At 43.6% G+C, this 25,378-nt stretch overlaps 1 protein-coding gene across 3 annotated transcripts in view; it reads right to left on the bottom strand.

The window, feature by feature from the left end:
- Window positions 1-324: 324 nt before the first annotated feature.
- The window catches only part of LOC125451975 (brain and acute leukemia cytoplasmic protein-like), a 35,576-nt gene continuing 10,522 nt past the window's right edge, over window positions 325-25,378 (bottom strand). For 2 of the 3 annotated variants that reach the window (XM_059646334.1, XM_059646335.1), the window contains exons 2-3: window positions 11,664-11,845; window positions 325-545 (exon numbers count right to left, since the gene is read on the bottom strand). In XM_059646334.1, coding sequence (XP_059502317.1) covers window positions 435-545; window positions 11,664-11,845 — 293 coding nt within the window. In that variant the 3' untranslated portion in view covers window positions 325-434. Of the gene's footprint in view, window positions 546-6,719; window positions 7,046-11,663; window positions 11,846-25,378 lie in introns of those variants that run through there. The other variant, XM_048529809.2, reaches the window with a different exon arrangement.

Below are 25,378 nucleotides of genomic sequence, written 5' to 3'. Positions count from 1 at the left end.
CCCATCCCTTCCTCCCACCCCAAGCCGCACCCCCAGCTACCTACTAACATCATCCCACCTCCTTGACCTGTCCGTCTTCCCTGGACTGACCTATCCCCTCCCTACCTCCCCACCTACACTCTCTCCACCTATCTTCTTTACTCTCCATCTTCGGTCCGCCTCCCCCTCTCTCCCTATTTATTCCAGTTCCCTCCCCCCATCCCCCTCTCTGATGAAGGGTCTAGGCCCGAAACGTCAGCTTTTGTGCTCCTGAGATGCTGCTTGGCCTGCTGTGTTCATCCAGCCTCACATTTTATTATCTTAATATTTTCCACTCAACTTAGTAGTATTTTTCAGTATTTCATGATTGTAAGTCTTTTTTTTGAGGCAATGGATGAATTGTAAAATGCACAGTCTTGATCTCCTTGTCCCGTAAGCTCCTGGGTTAATTTCCTTTATTTCATACAGTTCTCCATTTTTCCTTCATCTGACTCAACCGAACAGACACTCTTTGTGACATGAATGTTGACTTCTTTTGCTGGCATCTTGTTGGAATCCCATTTTTTCTTCAAAGTGAGCAGAAACATGTTGTTAAATTTAAAAACGATTAGAAGCATCATATTACAATAAAGAACTGAGGATGTACAGCAAAATGATTGCCAAGTATCGACCAGTTAAGCACCTGTCTGATCCTATTATGGGTTTGACATGTATGCAGTTAAAGTTCATGGTGGAAGATTGGATATGAGAACAGGTGGCTAGAAAATGACATGTCTGCAAAATTGTTACAGCTTGAAAACCAACACTTAAGAACAGATATGGAAGAAGTGAGGGATGGTTGCAACACCAACTTATTCCCACCAGTGGAATATCCCAGCCATTTTGAGGACCGTATTACTCTTCATGAGCTTCTGACTACAACCTATTGACTGCTGGCACAACACTGAGCTCCCAGAAAGTAGGACCAGCTGGCAAGAAGGTTGAGCCCATGAGGGAAATTATCAAATGAGAAGCAGTTTGTGGGGGGCTGCATGGTGACTTAGTGGTGCTGCCTCACCAGGGACCTGGGTTTGATTCCACCCTTAGGCAATTGTCTGTGCGGAATTTACACATTCTCCCCATGTCTGCATGGGTTTTCTTTGGATGCTCTGGTTTCCTCCCATAGTCCAAAGATGTACAGGCTAGGTGGATTGTCCATGTTAAATTGTCCTTGGTATCCAGGGATATGCAGGCTAGATGGATTAGCCATGGGAAATGCAGGGTTACAGGGATGGGGTGTTGGGGGCGCTGTGGGTCTATGTGAGATGCTGTCCGGAGGGTTGGTGTGGACTTGATGGTACAAAGGTGTGTTTCCATACTGTAGGGATTCCAGGATTCTATTCTATAATTCACTGGCCCACATTACCTGTCTTACTAGCACACACAATAGGTGCTAGATATTTGGAATTCTCTTCCACAAATAGCAGTAAATGCAGGATCAGTTCCTAATTTTAAATCTAAGATTGATAAATCTTTGTTAAAAAGGCCTAGTAAGGGTCATAGACCAAAGGCAGGTAAATGGAGTTAGGCCACAAATCAGCCGTGATCTCATTGAATGGCGAAACAGGCTCAAGTGCTGAACAGGATAATAAAATGTGAGGCTGGATGAACACAGCAGGCCAAGCAGCATCTCAGGAGCACAAAAGCTGACGTTTCGGGCCTAGACCCTTCATCAGAGAGGGGGATGGGGGGAGGGAACTGGAGTAAATAGGGAGAGAGGGGGAGGCGGACCGAAGATGGAGAGTAAAGAAGATAGGTGGAGAGAGTGTAGGTGGGGAGGTAGGGAGGGGATAGGTCAGTCCAGGGAAGACGGACAGGTCAAGGAGGTGGGATGAGGTTAGTAGGTAGCGGGGGGTGCGGCTTGGGGTGGGAGGAAGGGATGGGTGAGAGGAAGAACCGGTTAGGGAGGCAGAGACAGGTTGGACTGGTTTTGGGATGCAGTGGGTGGCGGGGAGGAGCTGGGCTGGTTGTGTGGTGCAGTGGGGGGAGGGTACGAACTGGGCTGGTTGAGGGATGCAGTAGGGGAAGGGGAGATTTTGAAACTGGTGAAGTCCACATTGATACCATATGGCTGCAGGGTTCCCAGGCGGAATATGAGTTGCTGTTCCTGCAACCTTCGGGTGGCATCATTGTGGCAGTGCAGGAGGCCCATGATGGGCATGTCATCAAGAGAATGGGAGGGGGAGTGGAAATGGTTTGCGACTGGGAGGTGCAGTTGTTTGTTGCGAACTGAGCGGAGGTGTTCTGCAAAGCGGTCCCCAAGCCTCCGCTTGGTTTCCCCAATGTAGAGGAAGCCGCGCCGGGTACAGTGGATGCAGTATACCACATTGGCAGATGTGCAGGTGAACCTCTGCTTAATGTGGAATGTCATCTTGGGGCCTGGGATGGGGGTGAGGGAGGAGGTGTGGGGACAAGTGTAGCATTTCCTGCGGTTGCAGGGGAAGGTGCCGGGTGTGGTGGGGTAGGAGGGCAGTGTGGAGCGAACAAGGGAGTCACGGAGAGAGTGGTCTCTCCGGAAAGCAGACAGGGGAGGGGATGGAAAAATGTCTTGGGTGGTGGGGTCGGATTGTAAATGGCAGAAGTGTCGGAGGATAATGCGTTGTATCCGGAGGTTGGTAGGGTGGTGTGTGAGAACGAGGGGGATCCTCTTGGGGCGGTTGTGGCGGGGGCGGGGTTTGAGGGATGTGTCGCGGGAAATGCGGGAGACGCGGTCAAGGGCGTTCTCGATCACCGTGGGGGGAAAGTTGCGGTCCTTAAAGAACTTGGACATCTGGGATGTACGGGAGTGGAATGTCTTATCGTGGGAGCAGATGCGGCGGAGGCGGAGGAATTGGGAATAGGGGATGGAATTTTTGCAGGAGGGTGGGTGGGAGGAGGTGTATTCTAGGTAGCTGTGGGAGTCGGTGGGCTTGAAATGGACATCAGTTACAAGCTGGTTGCCTGAGATGGAGACTGAGAGGTCCAGGAAGGTGAGGGATGTGCTGGAGATGGCCCAGGTGAACTGAAGGTTGGGGTGGAAGGTGTTGGTGAAGTGGATGAACTGTTCGAGCTCCTCTGGGGAGCAAGAGGCGGCGCTGATACAGTCATCAATGTACCGGAGGAAGAGGTGGGGTTTGGGGCCTGTGTAGGTGCGGAAGAGGGACTGTTCCACGTAACCTACAAAGAGGCAGGCATAGCTGGGGCCCATGCGGGTGCCCATGACCACCCCCTTAGTCTGTAGGAAGTGGGAGGAGTCAAAAGAGAAGTTGTTGAGTGTGAGGACGAGTTCAGCTAGGCGGATGAGAGTGTCGGTGGAGGGGGCCTGGTCGGGCCTGCGGGACAGGAAGAAGCGGAGGGCCTTGAGGCCATCTCCATGCGGAATGCAGGTGTATAGGGACTGGACGTCCATGGTGAATATGAGGTGTTGGGGGCCAGGGAATTCGAAGTCCTGGAGGAGGTGGAGGGCGTGAGTGGTGTCACGGACGTAGGTGGGGAGTTCCTGGACCAAAGGGGAGAAAATGGAGTCCAGATAGGTGGAGATGAGTTCGGTGGGGCAGGAGCAGGCTGAGACGATGGGTCGACCAGGGCAGGCAGGTTTGTGGATTTTGGGAAGGAGATAGAAACGGGCCATGCGGGGTTGGGGAACAATGAGGTTGGAGGCTGTGGGTGGGAGGTCCCCTGAGGTGATGAGGTCGTGAATGGTGTTGGAGATGATGGATTGGTGCTCGGGTGTGGGGTCATGATCGAGGAGGCGGTAGGAGGTGGTGTCGGAGAGTTGGCATCTGGCCTCGGCGATGTAGAGGTCAGTGCGCCATACTACCACTGCGCCACCCTTGTCTGCGGGTTTGATGGTGAGGTTGGGGTTGGAGCGGAGGGAGCGGAGGGCTGCCCGTTCTGTGGGGGAGAGGTTGGAGTGGGTGAGAGGGGTGGAGAGGTTGAGGCGGTTAATGTCTCGACGGCAGTTGCAGATGAAGAGGTCGAGGGAGGGTAGGAGGCCTGGGGGTGGTGTCCAGGAGGAGGACTTGTGTTGGAAGCGGGTGAAGGGGTCAGTGGAAGGAGGGTTGGGTTCCCGGTTGAAGAAGTAGGCATGGAGGCGAAGACGGCGGAAAAACTGCTCTATGTCCGACCGTGACTGGTATTCGTTGATGTGTGGTTGTAGGGGGACAAAGGTGAGCCCCTTGCTAAGGACTGACCGTTCGTCCTCAGTCAGTGGGAGGTCTGGGGGGATGGTGAAGATGCGGCAGGGCTCAGTGTGGCTGTCTCCTCTGGGGTTGCAGGCTGTGGAGGTTGTGGGCGGAGCGATGAGGCTGTCGGCCGTGGGCGGGGTTCTGTCGGCCGTGGGCGGGGTTCCGTCGGCCGTGGGCGGGGTTTCGCCGGCGTCGGCCGTGGGCGGGGTTTCGCCGGCGTCGGCCGTGGGTGGGGTTTCGCCGGCGTCGACCGTGGGCGGGGTTCCGCCGGCGTCGGCCGTGGGCGGGGTTGCGTCGGCGTCGACCATGGGCGGGGTTGCGTCGGCGGTAGGAGGATCGGGGTGGGCGGCAGCAGCTGAGGTGAGGGTGGTGTGTGAGGTGTTGTACCTGGAAGTGGAGGTGGTGACTGCAGCAGTGGTTCCGGAAGTTCTGTGGCCGGCGGAGGCGGATGTGACGTCCTCACACTCAACAACTTCTCTTTTGACTCCTCCCACTTCCTACAGACTAAGGGGGTGGCCATGGGCACCCGCATGGGCCCCAGCTATGCCTACCTCTTTGTAGGTTACGTGGAACAGTCCCTCTTCCGCACCTACACAGGCCCCAAACCCCACCTCTTCCTACGGTACATTGATGACTGTATCGGCGCCGCCTCTTGCTCCCCAGAGGAGCTCGAACAGTTCATCCACTTCACCAACACCTTCCACCCCAACCTTCAGTTCACCTGGGCCATCTTCAGCACATCCCTCACCTTCCTGGACCTCTCAGTCTCCATCTCAGGCAACCAGCTTGTAACTGATGGCCATTTCAAGCCCACCGACTCCCACAGCTACCTAGAATACACCTCCTCCCACCCACCCTCCTGCAAAAATTCCATCCCCTATTCCCAATTCCTCCGCCTCCGCCGCATCTGCTCCCACGATAAGACATTCCACTCCCGCACATCCCAGATGTCCAAGTTCTTTAAGGACCGCAACTTTCCCCCCACGGTGATCGAGAACGCCCTTGACCGCGTCTCCCGCATTTCCCGCGACACATCCCTCAAACCCCGCCCCCGCCACAACCGCCCCAAGAGGATCCCCCTCGTTCTCACACACCACCCTACCAACCTCCGGATACAACGCATTATCCTCCGACACTTCCGCCATTTACAATCCGACCCCACCACCCAAGACATTTTTCCATCCCCTCCCCTGTCTGCTTTCCGGAGAGACCACTCTCTCCGTGACTCCCTTGTTCGCTCCACACTGCCCTCCAACCCCACCACACCCGGCACCTTCCCCTGCAACCGCAGGAAATGCTACACTTGTCCCCACACCTCCTCCCTCACCCCCATCCCAGGCCCCAAGATGACATTCCACATTAAGCAGAGGTTCACCTGCGCATCTGCCAATGTGGTATACTGCATCCACTGTACCCGGTGCGGCTTCCTCTACATTGGGGAAACCAAGCGGAGGCTTGGGGACCGCTTTGCAGAACACCTCCGCTCAGTTCGCAACAAACAACTGCACCTCCCAGTCGCAAACCATTTCCACTCCCCCTCCCATTCTCTTGATGACATGCCCATCATGGGCCTCCTGCACTGCCACAATGATGCCACCCGAAGGTTGCAGGAACAGCAACTCATATTCCGCCTGGGAACCCTGCAGCCATATGGTATCAATGTGGACTTCACCAGTTTCAAAATCTCCCCTTCCCCTACTGCATCCCTCAACCAGCCCAGTTCGTCCCCTCCCCCCACTGCACCACACAACCAGCCCAGCTCCTCCCCGCCACCCACTGCATCCCAAAACCAGTCCAACCTGTCTCTGCCTCCCTAACCGGTTCTTCCTCTCACCCATCCCTTCCTCCCACCCCAAGCCGCACCCCCCGCTACCTACTAACCTCATCCCACCTCCTTGACCTGTCCGTCTTCCCTGGACTGACCTATCCCCTCCCTACCTCCCCACCTACACTCTCTCCACCTATCTTCTTTACTCTCCATCTTCGGTCCGCCTCCCCCTCTCTCCCTATTTACTCCAGTTCCCTCCCCCCATCCCCCTCTCTGATGAAGGGTCTAGGCCCGAAACGTCAGCTTTTGTGCTCCTGAGATGCTGCTTGGCCTGCTGTGTTCATCCAGCCTCACATTTTATTATCTTGGAATCTCCAGCATCTGCAGTTCCCATTATCTCTCAAGTGCTGAACAGGCTGAACGGCCAACTCCTGTTCCTATGTCTTCTGCTTGCATATGCATGACTGCTCTGTGTTACAGCCCGGGAGAGTTTACAACATATGACATCAATTTGCATGGAAGAATGAAATTCCTTTCTGGCCCAAGAGAAAGTTTCAAGAACTATAGTGATAGAACAGAAACAGTACAGCATGTTGACCACTTCCTTTAATTTTTTGACTACAATGATATCTCAATTGAGCCAGGTTAACAATGAAAACTCTAGGTAACAAGTCCCTGCTTCAAATCATCAACCCATTCCCAGAACTAGATTATAATCGAGCCATTGCATATTTTCGGCAAAATACACATTTATCTTTTTAGACTTGTTTCACCCTGACATATTGCCTATGACAGCGGTATTTTTTTTCTCCACATTGCTACCTTAGTGGCTTATATATAAATAGTTTTGTAACAGATGCAAAATGTTATAGACACATTAGGACTTGTTTATAATTATGGTTGGTGTGGATGGTAGTTTTGCGCTAGTGCCTAATTTCACTTGGATTAACATTGATCCCTTGACAAGTAGAGTAATGTAAAAACAAGTTTTGTTTATTCATTCATTTATTTCTGTATGTGGACTTGCAATCTTGGATTTAGGCAATGACCATTTGCCTTGCATGATTCCATTTCTCCTTTGCGGTTATCTAAACTGCACATCAAACAAACAGTCATTAAAGAAAATTATATAACTTGTATCAATATTAATTTGGTGCCTTGAACATTCTCAAGATAATCCAAAATACTTTACCAGTATTATAATTACTGTGAAGTGTTATTATGTTTTGACAATATTCTAAGCAGGGACAACAATAACTTGCATTTATAATGTTTTAAATGTATTAGCGATTCCCAAGGATATAATAACAGTAATTAATTAGACACATAGCCATGCAAAGAGATATTAGCACATGCAATCAAGAGCTTATTCAAAGAGGTAGGCTTTAAGGAACATCTTGAAGGAGGCAAGTGACTGAAAAAGAGGCAAATTCTAAACAGGGAATTTCAAAGGCAAGGACCCAGACGCCTGAAGGTACAAAAGCTGGTAGTAGAGCGATAAAATTCATGGAAACTCAAATTTGGATGAGCAAGTAATATTGAAGAACATTACTGTTTTTGAATGATGGTGCACACAAAACTGTCATATCTGAAAATTACCCAGCCTTGCTACTTTATTGAAAAATAGTTATTCCTTTTGCTAGCACATTTAAGAATGCAAGAATCAGTAATATATCTGGGAATTACATTTGTTTCTGTGTTAAAACATTCAGGTTTAGACTACACACAGTAAAGTACACCACTATAGCCAGATCTAGAAATCTTAAATGTAAAGAATTTCCCAGAAAGTACAAGCAATTGCTAGTCCCAGCCCTTCAAAATATATGTTCCAAAGCAGTCACACCAGACACAAAATCATAATTCTGTTTTCTCTACACAGATGCTGCCAGACTTGCTAAGTTTCTCTAGCAATTTCTGTTTTTGTTTCCTTGACAATACAATTCTAGAGGATAATTAATTTCCAAACTGATTTTGCTTGTATACCTTAATTATCCCATGCCAGCAAGCAAGTATCATCATCATTAACTATCATTTTGTCAAATTCTTGCTCAGATGTAACATTACCTTTTGCTCCAATGTATTTCAGCAAACTTTGCTTCAGACCTTTGGTCTTTGTGTTTCACTGTAATTCAGAACTTTTGCTGTGATCAAAGATAAGATCTTACAAGCACACGGTTTAAACTGATTCTCATCTGCTCAAGTTGGTTAACCATCATGACCATACTAATTGTTTATATTTGTGATATAACTGCACAGAGGCATGTGTCTCATCACCAAATCACCCTTTATTTACATATGCACAGTGTATGGGTTCTGATAAGCCATCTCAGACCCAATGCCTAGAATGAGGAGAGTCTCTGAATCTCACGTTTATATCTGTCAGCCCAGGCTCTCTGATTGCCCCAGGTTAAAAACTCAAAACAAGGATCTCATTGTCAATGTGATCCAGCTGGCCTTCCAATCACTACACTCTGGTGTTATAAACTGATTAGATTTATCTACTATTGCAAAAAAAAGATGAAATTATTTACTCAAATCCACAGGCAAAGCTTGCACATGATTTTATTCCTTAGGCATGAATTGAGCCAAATTAATAACTGATCACTTTTTACATAAAGCATGAAAATTGGGACAAATTGAGGCCCAACCTCACCAACAACCCAGCAGACAGGATGCTCTGGTCTCCCCGTCAGGATGCCCTTATGTGAGTATTAATTGACTATGTAAGGGCTTTAATTGGTGGTAGGTTGAGAAGGTTTTCCATGGAATTTTATTGCTGAGGTGGCAGGAGGTGGGGGCGAGTATCTCTCCAGTGCCAACCTGCCTGATTCTTTACACTTCCAACCATCTGACCGAACATTTCAAGGAATGGGAAAATCCCACCTACTATTTCAAATGAAACTGTGGGAGCAGGACTAGGGGTCACTGGTTTAAAGCATTAAAGGATTGCTTGAAGACAGTTCTGTCTCCATTCCCATTTTGATATCATTAATGTGTAATGTGAATAGTAAAGGGCCCATCATTGATCTTTTCATTTGTTTTAAGACCCTGTGAGATAAGATAGATTTCCACAATGATGTCCTCATTTAAGGAGATTCACCTTCATATTGCTTACTAAATGTTGTTACTGTTATGAAGTTTTCTTCTGGTTCCTATCAGATGTTCTGCTGTAATGAGTCAAGAACTTCAAACATCAATCAACTGACCCCCTGTCAAGAACTCCAGAGGTTGTGCACATCCTTTAATACTGATTAGTAAATAACAATTATTTGGAAATAATTGGCATTATTATTTATAGCAAAGTTAATAATCACTGAAATAAGCTTGCAAAAATTAACAATTTTATTATAGAATCTGTGTAACATTTTCTCTGGTTTTACATGTTGATGTTTTGACAGACTGTGAATGGGAATCTGGCAGAAAGTAACTTACATAGGAATCACTACACAGTGATATCATCATCTTATACGTTCTAACAGGAATAGATGTTGGGGCAGTCATCTTGCTTTCCTTTCATACATATGTCTCTCTAATCTGATTATAGTGACAAATCCCTAAATCCTATGATTGGGAATGACTAAAGATGTGGGAAAGGTTATGCCAATATAAACTGGTATATTGCCTCTGACTGCTATGTAATCTTCAAAACAATGCATAATTTGTGTGTTCACAGTAAGTCATAAAACCAGCAGGTACCCAAACAAGGACAGCACAATCGAAACTGTAAATGTCTATTTCTCTCAAGAATAGAGCAAACATACGCAAATTTCCAAAAGTTTGGGTGCTGAGTAACAGACATTGAAATGAGAATGATGAATGGCATATAAAACAAAATCCGTGCATGCAAGTTGAAAAAGCTTAAGTGGATAAGATTTACTGCCATTGTATATTCCTTATTTAATCGTTCATTTTCCTCAATGTTCATATTTCAAATTAAATATCCATCTCCCATTAAAACATCAGGTAATAGTTTTCATCCTTCTCAACACATAGTTCAGAGGAAATTTTCATTACTAAAACATCAGCTGTGAAGCACCCAGTTATTATTTGCCCTGTTCATGCTAGTGTGAAGTGAGTGAACTGCGTGTGTTTAAATAGGGTTAGAAATGCTTTCTAATCCTAAATTTTACTATCATATTTCTTTAACATTGACTTTTCTAAATATATGTCCAAGAATGGTGTCACAAATGTAAGTCAATGTGTAAGAAACAAAAAGTACAATACTGCAGCTGCTGAAAATCTGAAACCAAGAAAATGCTGGAAAAACTCAGCAAGTCTGGGAGCATCTGCAGAGAGAGAAACTAAGTTAATGTTTTGCGTCCAGTATGACTCTTCGTTAACGTTTTGAGAGCAGTTAACATCCTTGCTTGATCAGTCTGACTGGTAGATTTTAGTCTGTTACTTTGAAATGATGGCCAAAGTTAATTTGCTGAAAGCTAACACTCTGAAGTCTATTCTTCCATTCTGTGTAGGTTGCCAGATGAAGCATTTCTGGCATGTTACACCACGCAGGATGAATGAAGATTTGCAAGCATAATTCCTTTAATTGCTATTCCCCAAAATTTCTTATTCACAGCTTAACTTTTGGAAATTTGTTTATATTTAATCAACACTGAAAAGGCATATTCCACTTTTATGACAACTACTATCATATAGCAAATTTACATAACATACCCCATTCATTTTTGCAAATCTCCTTAATAAACATTTAATCATGGTCATTAACCAACATATTTTTGTGGTGTGTGAGGAAATTTTATCTGGCTGCAGTTAGCAAAGCACCAGGAATTCCCTTTTCGAATTTGCTTTGCCTTACAAAGTATGGCAAAAGAAAAGATGTTGGAATCCTTGCATTCATTTGACAATCCAGTTTGGGAATGGGAGGAGAAAGCAGAACTGGTGTACATTTAGTCGGTGTGTGATATCTCTGCAAGCAAGCATAGCAACTCTTGATTGGGGGTCAGCATTGCCAATGGAAAGGGAGCAGTGAGAAGATATTATTGTACAATTTCTTGCATTTATCGTGCTGCATGCCATACTGCATGCAATGTTAAAAAAAGGGTCACTATTGCTTTCATACATCAATCAGACTCATTCCCAGATAGGACATATGTAATTTGAACTGCATGTCTCCACCATGAAGTGTGTACAATGGCACAAATCAAATCTCTATTTTCAATCAATTGGACTAAGAAAAAGTAATTTTAAAATATATTTCCTTTAGCCCCGGAAGAAAGTGATCGTATCAACAATGCCCAGCCAAAAACATTCATGCAAGAGGCTATAACCTAAAAGTAAAAGCATCAATGGTGTTTTACTCCCAGAATCTTAGTTAATACACAGATTTTAGAAAGGAGATTCCCAGAGGAAATTCCGAATTTAACTGCCAAGAGTAAAGCTTCAGTTTCTCTGGAGAGAGAACTCCAGAGTTGATTCAGAGGAAAACCAGGAGTTCAGGACATACACCATAAACATCAAAATAAGACATTGCTTGAACATATTGGGAGATTAAACAAAAGCATTTTTGGACCTTCCTGTGTATCTTTGTGAAAAATTACCCTAAAACTGCCAACAATTGGTCAAAAGAAATCAAAAATTTATTCAGACCTGAAAATGACCTGAAAATGTCAATACAGATAGTTGCCATGGCCTTAATTCTGTGTTTATAATGTTATATTATGTTGTAACATCATTATTCATTACAAACATACCTCTTCTGTTCTGAATAATCGTCTTTTCTGTTTCATAGTTGGTGGGACCTGTGTTAGGTGATGTTTTCCGATCTGTGTGTTTGTCCCAACATTTAGTGTCTTTTTATCGGTGCTCACTTTTTCATGTACATTAGCAGACACAGTCACATGGGTTTGGATTTGGATTCCTGTTTCTAAAGTATCTGTGCAAAACAGGATATTTTAATACTGTTCCATTCTCATTCAGCAAATTAAAAAAGCTAATGCAGACAAATGATACATAAAAAGACCCTCAACCCAAAACTGATGCAATTATTATCCTTAAGACAATAGTCTCTTTGGACATCCTGCAGTATTCTTAAGAAAACGTGATGATAGTTGCTATGAGTTAGATTCAGCACCTAAAAGAACAGTGAGACTCGTTCCATCAGGAAGTTTATAGATAGCATAGGTGATTTCAAAACTTGGTGTGTGAGGGAGAAGGCCAATGAACTAAATTATATGTAGCACTATATTGGGCTCTTCGTTGTGCAGTATTAGAATGTCAGATGCGAAATAATTTACATGGAAACAGAACTGCATATTCTGCAACTACTCTGTACAGTAATATAATGATTCTAATTTGGTGGCACTTTATATTTTCATTTCATAATTCCATCAGCTGTTTTGCATTGCCAAATAAAATATCAATGTCGCTCATTTTATTTCTTAAGGAAGAATTGGAGTGATATTTGAAGCAGTTAAAGAGAGACTGGGCTGCAGTGAGAGAATGGTACTATGCGATTGCCCAATAAAAGATAAGCTGAGCTGATTGGCCTGCTCCTGTGATGTGAATGTCTAATGCTTTAAAATATCTGTCTGCCATGAATGTGTGTGTGAGATGCAAGGTATGAATGCAAGGCTTACAGCTGTGCTAAATGTGTGAGCGTGCTGGAAAGCACATAAATTGAAGTTAACAAAGTGTGAAGCTGGATGAACACAGCAGGCCAAGCAGCATCTCAGGAGCACAAAAGCTGATGTTTCGGGCAATCAGAGATGAAGGGTCTAGGCCCGAAATGTCAGCTTTTGTGCTCCTGAGATGCTGCTTGGCCTGCTGTGCTCATCCAGCTTCACACTTTGTTACCTTAAGCTAGATGTATGGAGAAGTCACAACGGGTACAGCGGATGCAATATACCACTTTGGCAGATGTGTTCTACGAAGTGGTACCTCCTAGCCTCATCCCGCCCCCTTGACCTGTCCGTCCTCCCCGGACTGACCTATCCCCTCCTGACCTCCCCACCTACACTAACCTCTGCTGGCTCCATCCTGCCCCTTTGGCTTGTCTGTCTCCTCTCCACCTATCTTCTCCTCTATCCACCTTTAATCCGCCTCCCCCTCTCTCTCTATTTATTTCAAAACCATCTCCCCATCCTCCTTTTCTGATGATGGGGCTAGGCCCAAAACATCAGCTTTTGTGCTCCTGAGATGCTGCTTGTCCTGCTGTGTTCATCCAGCTTCACACCTTGTTATCTTGGATTCTCCAGCATCTGCAGCTCCAATTATCTCTTATCACATAAGTTGAAGTTTTGGGGTTGCTGATAGGTGACTGTAATGATTTGAACAGTGAGTGAGGCCGGTTGCATACTTGATTAGATTAGATTCCCTACAGTGTGGAAACAGGCCCTTTGGCCCAAAAATCCACACCGCCCCTTGAAGCATCCCACCCAGACCCATCCCCCTATAATCCACACACCCCGAACACTATGGGCAATTTAGCATGGCCGATCCACCTAGCCTGCACATCTTTGGACTGTGGGAGGAAACCAGAGCATCTGGAGGAAACTCACGCAGACACAGGGAGAACGTGCAAACTCCACCCAGACAGTCGCCCGAGGCTGGAATTGAACCTGGGTCCCTGGTGCTGTGAGGCTGCAGTGCTAACCACTGAGCCACCATGCCACCTTGGTAGGATATGGCTTTTGAAAATCAATTTCATTCATTTTGAAAATTCATGTGGGATTATGAAAAGTTCTTCTTGCGCTTCCCCTAGATTTCTGGAGTACTACCACTGGCACTTAGCTCTGCTGCTACTTGCTTCCTCTGCATCCTGAGTATGGACTTGAAGGTATCCTGTACCTTCACCCCCACTGCCTATGGATCCAGAACATTTCAGAATCACAGAATTATTATGGCACAGAAGGGGCAAAATGGCTCTTCGTTCCTGTACCAACTATTCAAATGAGCATCATTACCTATTGCCAACGTCCTGGTTTACCCTCACACATTTGCACACTATTTCTATCCCAATAATCATCAATGCCATCTTTAGCAACTCAGTAGAACTTCCCGCCACCATATTTCCAGGCAGCGCATTCCATAACTAAACTATTCACTGTTTGAAAACACTTTCTTTTTAGCCACTTTCATCAATGTCACCAGTGTAGCTGAGCACTTGGTGCACACAATCTCTCAATTGCTCATTTATTCCTTCACAGTCACTGGGTCAAAATCCTGGAGCTCCTTCACTATCAGCATTTTCCCTACACCTCAAGGAGTGGCAGCAGGGAAGGAGGCATCTCACCACCATCTTATCCGGAGATGGCAATAGGGGAATGAGCAATAAATGTTGGTCCAGCCAGAAAAGCCCAAATTCCATGAATGAATAAAATCAGTGGGGCTTTCCCCAAATCCCTCTGCTGCAAGAATCGAAGACTTTGTATAATTTGGTAGTAGATACCTAATAGTTACCCACAAAGTGCTACACAGATTAAATCCAGTGTAACCCTTAGTTAACTCCAGAAGTGTCACATCACCCCAACAACCTGACTACCTCCCAGACATTGTCTGATCACCCACCCTCAAACCTGGTCAGACCACTTGCACATGTGAGCCAGCTACACCTTGACTACCTCCCCTGACCTGACAACCAACTACTCCTTGATGAAAACTGACTATACCCCCCGAACACCCAACAACCACTTTGACTTGATCTGAGTACCCCAACACACACATCTCACCCACCTACCACCCTAGTTACTTTATGCATGTATGCACTTACAATCCCAGTTACTTGAAGCATCTGACTAAACTACATATTCACTCAGTTACCAACTCGTCTATTCATCCATTCATGCATTGGAATCCAAGGTAGACAAACAGGAAGCTGGAAAACACAGCAAGCCAGGCAGCATCTGCAGGAAAGGAGAAGTCCAAGTTTCAGGTATTACACTTCTTCAGGGCTGGACGTGGTGGTAGGGGGAGCTGCAAATAAAGAGGTGGGGAGGGGATGAGTGGAATGGTGGCGATAGGTTGACACTGGTAGTAAGTACGACCTGGTTGGCTGACAGGAGGGATGAATCCAATTGGTGGCTGTAAGGGATGGTCAGAAGATGGAATGGAAAGGCGGAGGCAGGGCTGGAAAGGGAGCCAGGGGATGGGTGGGAAAGTTATTTGAGATTAGAGAACTCAATGTTGAGTCATCTAGGTTGTATGGTACCCAGATGGAAGATAAGGTGTTGTTCCTCAAATTCGCACTCTGAATCACTGTGACACATTGGATACGGAGGCTAGTGGGACAGAAAGTGAGGACAAAAGGGGCTTTATCTTTATTATGTTTGGAGGGAGGGGTGTGGGTGGTGTAGAGCTGTGAAGTGGGAATGGACAAGGCACAGTGGAGGGCTGTTGGGATGATGGAGACGGGAAAAGAATATTGTTTGAAAAAGGAGGATATCCAGGATGCTTGGGTGTGGAACATCTCCTTGTCAGAGCAGGTGCGATAAAAATGGAGGAATTGGGAAAACAGGATGAAGTTTTTTTCAGGAAACAGGGTGGGAGGATGTGTAGTCTAGGTAGCTATAGGAGTCTGCAGGTTTATAGTACATGTCAGCCCATAAACTGTCACCAGAAGTGGAAATGGAGAGGTCAAGAGTTGTGGGGGAAGGTGTCTAAAATAGACCAAGTGAATTTGAGGGTGGGGTGGAAGTTGTTAGTGAAGTTGATGAACTGCTACAGTTCAGACTGGGTACAGAATGTAGCATTGATGCAGTCATCGATGTAATGGCAGAAAAATTGGGCAACAGTACTGGTGTACATACTTGAGTGGTACTGCTTGACATAACTTACAAAGATGCGGGCCCATGGAAACCCCATGGATTTGGAGAAAGTGTGAAGAATTGAGGAAAAGTTACTAAGGGTGAGGACAAGTTTGGTGAGGCAGAGGAAGGTATTGGTGGGGCGGAGGGGTGTACTGGATTGGTCTGTTGGAGAGGGCAAATCTGAGGGCCTGCAGGCTGTCCTGGTGGGGTATGTATTGTACGTCCATAGTAAAGATGAAGTGCTGAGGGCCAACCACAGCCACCCACCCCCACCCGCGTATCCAAGAATAATAAAGATGGGTGCCCTTGTCCTCACTTTCCACCCCACCAGCCTCTGCATCCAAAGTATCATCCTCAAACACATCCACCAGCTTCAATTAGGCTCCACCACCCAGAACATCTTCCACTTCCTACCTCTCTCTGCATCTCCACAAGGACCATTCCCTTCGCCAATCCTTAGTTCACAGCACACTTTCCACCAACCACTCCACACACCCAGTACCTTTCCCCGTAACCATAAAAACCTGACTGCACACCACCTCCTTCACTTCTATCCAAGGCCCTAAACAGCCCTTTCAGGTGAGGGAGAGAGCTTCACCTTCATCTCCTCTAACCTAGTCCACTGCATCTGGTGCTCCCAATGTAGTCTTCTCTACATCAGTGAGACCAAATGTAGATTAGGTGACCGTTTTGCCCAGCATCTTTGCCTGGCCTGTAACTGCCAGCCTAACCTCCCAATCACTGCCCATTTCAGCTCACACTCCCAATTCTCCCTCCAACATGTCCTCTATCAGCCTCCTCCAGTTTCACAGCAATTCAGAATGCACATTTGAGGAACAGCACATAATCTTCCATGTGAGCAGCCTACAGCCCAGAGGACTCCACATTGAGTACTCTAATTTCAAATAACCCTCCTACCCATTCCCCAGCTCCCTTTCCAGCCTCACCTTCTCCCTTCCATTCCACCTACTGACCCTCCCTTCCAACTGCCAACTGGATTCATCTCTCCTGTTGACCAACCAGGTCGTACCAACTACTAGTGTCCACCTACCACCCACCATTCCACTTACCCAATTTTACCCAACTGATTTATGATGTGTTCAATATCTCAGGCATTATTAATAGAGATAGAAGTGTACAAAAGCAAAGAATTTATCTTAAACTTGTACAAAACACTGGTTTACCCTCAAATTTCTGGACACAAAAAAAGTTGCAGAAAGGATCAATGAAAATATGATGAGAATCTTCTATTACATAGTTAGGCAGGGTGGAACTGTTTGTCTTTGAGAAGAAAATACTGTGAGGCGAGTTGATGGAAGTGTTCAATATCATAAGGTGTCTGGATGGAGTGGATGGGAAGAATTGTTCCCCTTGGTGTAAGCAACAAGAAGAAACAGCAGAGATTTAAGGTGATTAGTGAAAGAATTGATGGAAGACATGAGGAGGAACTATTTTACACAGTAAGTTCTTGAGATCTAGAATGCACTGCCTGAAAGTGTGGGAGAGGCAGGTGTATGGCAGAATTGGGTTATCATCCAAAAAGGAAGAATTGGTGGGAGTATGGGGAGAGGATCTGGGATAAATTGCTCCTTTAGAGAGAAAGTGCTGACAATATGAGCTGTATAACCTCCTCCTGTGCTGTATTCATTCTGTGAAGTGGGTGAGCTATCAGCTAAAACTCAATAAGAATGGCAGGTTCCCTAAAGTATTGTAAGGAAGGCAATGAACTAATTTCTGGCATGGTCAAGAACATTTTAAGAGGATAGGTGTGTCTTAAAGGATGAAAGAGATTTGAAGAGGTAGAGGATTTGAGGATGGAATTTCAGAAAGTAGGTTTAGATAACTGTGTTATCTCAGATTCTCCAGCATCGGCAGTTCCTACTATTTCTGTGCCAAAAGAATCCAAACTTCTTGCACTTATTATCTGCTCAATACTGATGTCAAGTTTGGCCTGGTGAAAACTTTCATGGATAGAACCACAGAAGAGCTTAGCATTGAATGTGGATGTTCAGCTCCTCATCTCTGCACACATTAACGTGTGAAGTCAAGGTTGCCAGCTCAATGGTGCACATTGCATCGCCACCAGTTCTGCTCTCTTGGCATCATGACATCAAGAAAGAAGAGTAGAACAGCCCAGTTCTGAATAAAAGTCATTGTGATTGCACAGCAGACAAATATTTATGCAGCAGCTAGAGAATTGCAGATATGAAAGAAAAATGTTAGAGATTGGAGGGATTTGTTGACACAGCTTAGGCAGTTACCCAAGAATAAATTCACAGGGAAAAGCCTTAAATTTGGCCACAGCTGACTTTGAAGGCTCAAAATATGTCAATGAAAATCATCAGAATAGACTTTTTTGCAGATTTCTCTAAATCTTCATTCTGAAGCATGCATGAAATTTAGGCACCGCATATTTCAAAGCTAGCCCTGGCTGGTGTGCCAGATTTATAAAGAGATAAAATTTTATTCTAACAGAAGACAGATATTTTAGAGTCTCCTATTAAAGTTTGATAACAGGTTTGTCACATTTCAGCAGTTTAGAATCAAGCACTGAAAAATAATGGATATAGATTGGACTGAAGATGGGATGAAACTCCCATGCATTTTAATGTGCCAGCCAGTAAATCAGTGAGCAAGGATGGCGAGAAAACAGGGTTAGTGAAGACAACAGTAAGAATAGATTCACAGTTATACTATCGTGTACATTTGACACAACAAAGCTTAAGCCAATGATGAGATTCAAGAGAAAAACAGCAATCATCAGAAGGGACAGTCATGCACATTCGCAAGAGAGGATGGATTAATGAAAGTGACTTGAAAAGAAGCATGAAGAAAGCATACAACTTGATGCTGTGAATCAGAATCAAAAACAGAAATGCTGGAAAAGCTCACCAGGTCTGGCAGCTTCTGTGAACCGAAATCTGTCAATATTAGATTAGATTCCCTACAGTGTGGAAACAGGCCCTTTAGCCCAACAAGCCCACACTGCCCCTAGAAGGATCCCACCCAGACCCATCCCCCAGTAACCCACACGCCCCTGAACACTACAGGCAATTTAGCATGGCCAATCCACCTAGCCTGCACATCTTTGGACTGTGGGAGGAAACCCACGCAGACACAGGGAGAATGTGAAAACTCCACACAGACAGTTGCCTGAGGCTGGAATTGAACCCAGGTCCCTGGTGCTGTGAGGCTGCAGTGCTAACCACTGAGCCACCGTGCTGCCTGTGACATGTTGAGTCACCTTTCCTCAGAACTGATGGTAGCTAGGAAAACATGGGCTTGCAGGCAGAAGTTGGGTTGGGTGGGTATGTGGATGCAAGGCGTAAATGATATGTGGGATAGAATCCAAAGAGAGAGAGGAGAACAGTTAGACAGACAAAACATGAGGTAACGATCTGGCTAGGAGGGTGAGTAGCTATTAAGGGAGACTGTTGGTGGTTAACAATGGGTTATGTGTAATAACAGACTATGTGACAACAAGGCTTGGTGTTTGGGGCTTGGGGTAACGACATGAGAGAGCCCTAAAGTTGTTGAACTCGATATTGAGTCCAGATGGAAAATGGGATGCTGTTCTTATTTTGCTGAATTTGATAACTTTGATGAATTTAGTGAGCTGAAATTAATGTCTGCCTCTGTGGACAGTTATTATTTATCTACAAAGCTTAATAATAAAAATATTTCTGGCTGATTTTATGTTACTTTCGGGGAGCAACTTCCAATGCAGTCGTCCCCAGTTGTGAGGCAATGGATAGGTGTAGAGTTCAATCTTTTCAGAAATGATCCTTATGGAAAAGCCCTCCTCCTACTTTTGACTTAGAATGTAGTCATAGGGACTCAACATTTGCCTGAATGTAAATGGTATATCCCACCTTGTCAGTGGTGACATTGAATTTTATGGATAGTGCAATTCAATTCGTTGGTTGTGAAGCATTTTCACAATTTTTGAGGACACAACAAATGCTACATCAATATTGCTGCATGATAAATCAATAAGACCAGGCCCAAATCTTTTCACAGTATTCCAGCTGTGTTCTCACTAATGCCTTGTATACTTTTGTGAGGACCTCCTTATTTTAATACTCTAGTCCCTTGTAAATAAAACCAACATTCCATTTACCTCCTCTATTATCTACTTAACTGGTATGGTAGTTTTTCTTGTGATTCATAAATCACATTGCTCCCAGGCAATCTGAATAAGGGGCTGAATTTCATCTGTCACTCATCTCATTCAAGTTGAATTGGCAGTTCTTCAGAGATAATTTAAAACTAAGGACGTTCATTCATTTCTGTCCAAGGTCCATGTGATGCAATTTTAAGGTGGGCTATAAAATAGGGATCTAGTTCTCCACATTATTTTAACATTTATATCAGGGCCCTGTGTTAGTCATACAGCTCAATGGCATTTTTAATGTTAATGGGAATGAGTGCAGGATACAATCTGCCCATTGGTCTGAACTTCAAGTGGCTTTCAGGGATTATTGAAGGTTGCAGCCAAATATGAGCAGTGGCAAACAAAGACCCATAATGCATACAGCCTGACTTGAATAATTGTGATACCTTGTATAACACAATAAATACACTCTTCACTCAAAAACAATGAAATTTCTTGGGCATGGTGGAAATCAGAGAAAACTTCAAGCCACTGTGGATTAATTAATTCCAAGAATTCCTTCTAAGTAAGTGAAATTAGTCAAGGAGATCTCTTTAACTAAATAATTTCATGTGGTATCTAATTTTTTGTACCTGCAATGTCTGGCTCAGTCAGAAACAAGTTCAGCTCTTGCTAGAAGGGATTCACCAATCAGAGACCATATGCGAACCTGTTGCAGAAGTCCACAACCCTCTGAAATTAAACTAATTTTTTGAGCTGGCTTAAAATTTATAAATGAGAACTGACATCTTGCCTAATCTATTTATTGGAACAAGCTGTCAGTAAGAATGTAATTGATTTCTTTTATTGTTAAATAAATCCGAATAGGTCACCCTAGGTCAGTGCTTTCTTAAGGTGTAGAGTCCTAGCTGTTCCATCTTACCTCAATAAGGAGGATGTATTAAACGAGAAATGATTCTGATAGCCATTCTCTGCACCTTCCGAACCCTTAGTGCCAGCTAATGCATTGGCAAGGAGGGAGAGAAAGTACTCCTGGCCATGGTCTTAGATCATAAAACCATAAAATGTAGGCACAAAAGTAACTCATTCAACCCTTCCAGGCTTCTCTAGCATTCAATGAGATCATGGTATATTTTTCTACCTTTTCCCCATAATCCATGATTCCCTTACTGATTAAAAGTTTATCTCAGCATTGATTGTACACAATGACCTAGCCTCAACAACCTTAAGTGGTAAATTTTTTGACAGGTTCACCACCCTCTGTCAGAATAAAATCCTCCTAATTTCTGTTTGAAATGATGTGCTCTGTGCTAGACTCTTCCATAAGAAAGAACAAATTTATGTTTCAATAAGGCCTCGTGTCATGCTCGTAAATCTAGAGAACCTTCTCTAAATTCCCTTCAATGCCATACATTTCCATAGATACGGGTACCAAAACTGTAACAGTGTTCAAACTTAGGCCTGACATGACAAACTTCCCTAATTTAATTCTCCATTCCCTTTGAAATAAAGGCCAATATTCCATTTGCTTTTCCTATTACCCCTTGAACTTGGATGTTAATTTGTTATGAGTAATGCATGAGACTCCCTGAACAGAAATCCATTTGTTCTGCAGCTTTCTGCAGTCTTTCACCATTTAAATACTCAACTCTTCTGGATTTTCTGCCAAAGTGCGCAACCTTAAAATTTCCCACATTATATTCTCTCTAAGAACTTTTGCTCATTTACCCTGCCTCTATACCGCCATTAATCGCCTTCCCACCTATTTTTGTATCATATGTAAACTTTGTGACAGCACATTCAGTTTCCTTACCTAAGTGATTAATATATATTATATTGTGAATAATTATGGTCCATGTACTGAACCATGTAATGTTCCACTAATTACAGGAGTCCATCTTGAAAATATCTCCTTTATCTCCGGTTTCTGTCTTCTATTAGTTAGCCAATCCTCTATCCAGGCTATTATAATACCCCAAACACCATGGGCTCTTGTTTTGTTAAGTGTACTGTGTGGTACTTATTGAATGTCTTTTGGAAATGCAAATATTTTACCTATTCAGATTTCCATTATCTACCCTGCTAGGTTCCTCCTCAAAGAGCTTAATAAATTTGTCAGACATAACTTTCCCTTCATGATGCCATGCCAACTCTGCTTGATTATATTATGGTTTCTAAAAGCTTTGCTATTTCATCTTTCATAACAGATTCCAATGCTTTCTCAAAGATAGATGTTAAGCTAACTTGTCTGTTTTCTGTCTACCTTCCTTCTTTAAACAAGTGTGTTACATTAGCTGTTTTCCAACCCACTGTGACATAAGGATTCTTAGAAGACTGCTACCAGCATATTGACTATTTCTGCACCTACTTCCTTTAGAATCCTAGGATGTAACTCATCAGGTCGAGGTAACTTTATCAGCATTTAACACCATTAGTTTATAATAGTTCATTTTCTTATGTGATAGTTGTTACGTTTATTTTCTTTCCCCACATTTAGTACTTTTGGAATGCTATTAATATTCTCTACTATTAAGATTGATGAAAAGTATTTGTTCAACACCTCTACCATTTTCTGGCTTCCTACTATTATTTCCTCAACTTTGTTTTTTCAAGGCCCACTTTTGCCTCTCTCTTTCTTTTTATATATTTGAAGAAGCTCTTGCTATCCACTTTTGTTATTTGCTAGTTTGCCCTCATAGTTTATTTGCTCCCTTTATTTTGGCCTTTTTTGGCTTTTAAAACCTTCCCGATTCTCTGATTTACCACCACTGCCACATACTTTGGTTTTATTCGCTCAATTTGATAACCACTCTGTTTAGCTCTGGTTGGTTTATTTCCTTCTTAGAATTATTTTTCTTCAGTGGGATGTATCTTTGCTGTGAATCATGAACTATTTTTTAAATGTCTATACTTATTCATGAACAGTCTTTCTGCTAAACTCTTATCCCAGTCCATTCCAGCTAGGTCTGCTCTCATTTCCATCTAATTAAACTTATTTAAGTTTAGGACAGTTGTTTCTGACAAAGGTTTCTCATGCATAAACTGAAAGCTACATTCTGCCGTGTAATGGTTGCTGTTGATGAAGGCTTCTTTTACTTGAGGTCATTTATTAAACTTGAATCATTACACATTACCATATATAAAATAATTTATCCCTGATTAGATCTGCGATGTATTGTTCTTTAAAATGATCCCCAAAATGCACTTGATGAATTATTCCTCTTGGTTACATCTGCCAACTTAATTTTGCGTATAAAGATTAATGACACCCATGATTAATGTACTGACTCTTTTGCATGTCCTCATTTTCTTTTGATTTATTCTTTGTCCTACAGAACTCTGGTGTCATGTTAAACTTGTACACTTCATCGTATAGTTAATTGTCCTGTGAAAGGAACCCAACACCTTATTAAAAATTGAAAAATCTGTGAATGCTATAAATCAGATATCTGCTGAGATTTTCCAGCAATTTCTGTTTTTGTTTCCAACACACTATTACTTCATAACATTTTTCATTTTTCAGATCTGTGCACCAAAATATTCAGATACCTTTCTTGCTATACGCTTGATCCCTGATAGCCACAGGAGCTGGAACTTAGTGAATATTACTAGTGACGGTGCATTAATTGAAATTCACAAAATGCTGCAATTCATTTCACTTGGTGTGGTGTGTGTAATGGGACTAACACAGCCTGTTGGTTGGAAAATATCTAGATGTTAATTTAGAAATTGAGAATTTAGATTAGCTTTAGATAAGATAAGGCGATAATGGTTTATGGGTGCATGTTCTATGTTGGGTTGCAGTATAGGTTTACCTGGAAATAAAACATGATTCCTGGCTTAAGTGAAATCTGTTTAAATTTTAATCAGCGTTAAAGCCCGAAAGTTGCTTTGAAATGACTGAGATACGATTATAAAATCAAAGCCTTCAAAGATTCCATTCAGTCCAGCTACAGTCATACTCAGCAGTGATCCCTATTACACTTGTTATTCTCCCAGCTGGTGCACTCAAATGTCATTCAGGTGACAAGATGAAGGAGTGTTGAATTATTTTTGTCTACCAGTGGGAATAATATCAGCTGAACACATGCCTTTTAACTTTTAAATGAAAGAAATTTCACTGAGAATCAATTTTAAAAAGAGCATGAGAGTGCACAGGAGAACACTTTCACAGAGGCATGGGAGGTGTGTGCCGGACTTGATGGCATTTTCCTCAAATGATCTTTTAATGTTTTTAATAATTCCTTTTATGCCAAGGCTAAATAGCAAAGTATCACTGAAAACGTTGCTCAAATCATTCAACATTTGCTGTTTTATTTCAGCTTTCTTCCAAAGAAATAGTACCTAACTGCCAGATAAACTGTGCACATCGACAGCAACATTTAAGGCGCATATAGACAGACAAATGAACAGGCATGGAATAGATAGATATAGGCCATGTGCAGGCAGATGAGATTAGATTAGGTTGATATCATGGTCAGTACAGGCATGATGGGCTGAAAGGACTGTTCCTGAGCTGTACTTCCTAAGTTCTATGTTAATAGCACTGGTTTGCATACACTTTTAGTTCATCATTTAAGTTGTTTTATTCATTCATGGGATGTAGATACCTCTGCTACTATCAGCTTCCATTCTTCATCCCACATTGCTTTTAAGGAGGTGGAGGGTAAGCTGCCTTTTTGAACAGTTGTTGCCTACAGTTGCTGCAACTACAGCTATGGTTCTGATAGGTAGGGAATTCTGGCACTTTGGTCTAGCAACAGTGAAGAAACGGTGATATATTTGCAAGGCATGATGTGTGTTTTGAAGTCAATTTTACTGGTGTTCCTTATCAGCTGATTCTCTTGCTGCTCTGGGTGATACAGGCTGGGGATTTGGGACGTGCTGTTAAAGCTGCCTCGGTGAGTTGCTGCAGTGCATTTTGTAAAAGATTCATGCTGTTGCCGCCAGGCATCAGCAATAGATGGAATAGATGTTCACAGAGTGCATTAGGGATAGTTTTCCAGAGCAATATGTCATGAAGCCAATCAGGGAACAGATTATCCTGGATCTGATAATGGGTAATGAGTTAGATTTAATAAGCATGATGGCTCAGTGGTTAGCACTACTGCCTCACAGTGCCAGGGACCTGGGTTCAATCCTATCCTCGGGCAACTGTCTGTGTGGAGTTTACATGTTCTTCCAATGTCTCTGTGGGTTTCTTCCAGATAATCCAGTTTCCTCCCACATTTCAACAATGTGCAGCCTAGGTGGATTGGCCGTGCTAAATTGCCCATAGTGTTCAGGGATTTGTACATTAGGTGGGTTATAGGGGAATGGGTCTAGGTAGGATGCTCTGAGGGTCGATGTGGACTTGTTGGGCCGAAGGGCCTGTTTCCACACTGTCGGGATCCTATGATCTAAAGGACAGCCTCGGAAGAAGTGACAATAATATGATAGAATTTAATATTCAGTTTGAGTGCAAAATCTGGATCAGAAATAATTGTGTTTAAGTTAAATAAAAGAAATTAACATGAAATAAGGGTACAGTTAACTTGAACGGACTGTG

Source organism: Stegostoma tigrinum, chromosome 5 (assembly GCF_030684315.1).
Source record: "Stegostoma tigrinum isolate sSteTig4 chromosome 5, sSteTig4.hap1, whole genome shotgun sequence".
NCBI lineage: Eukaryota > Metazoa > Chordata > Chondrichthyes > Orectolobiformes > Stegostomatidae > Stegostoma > Stegostoma tigrinum.
This window is presented reverse-complemented; position numbering and strand designations above follow the sequence as displayed.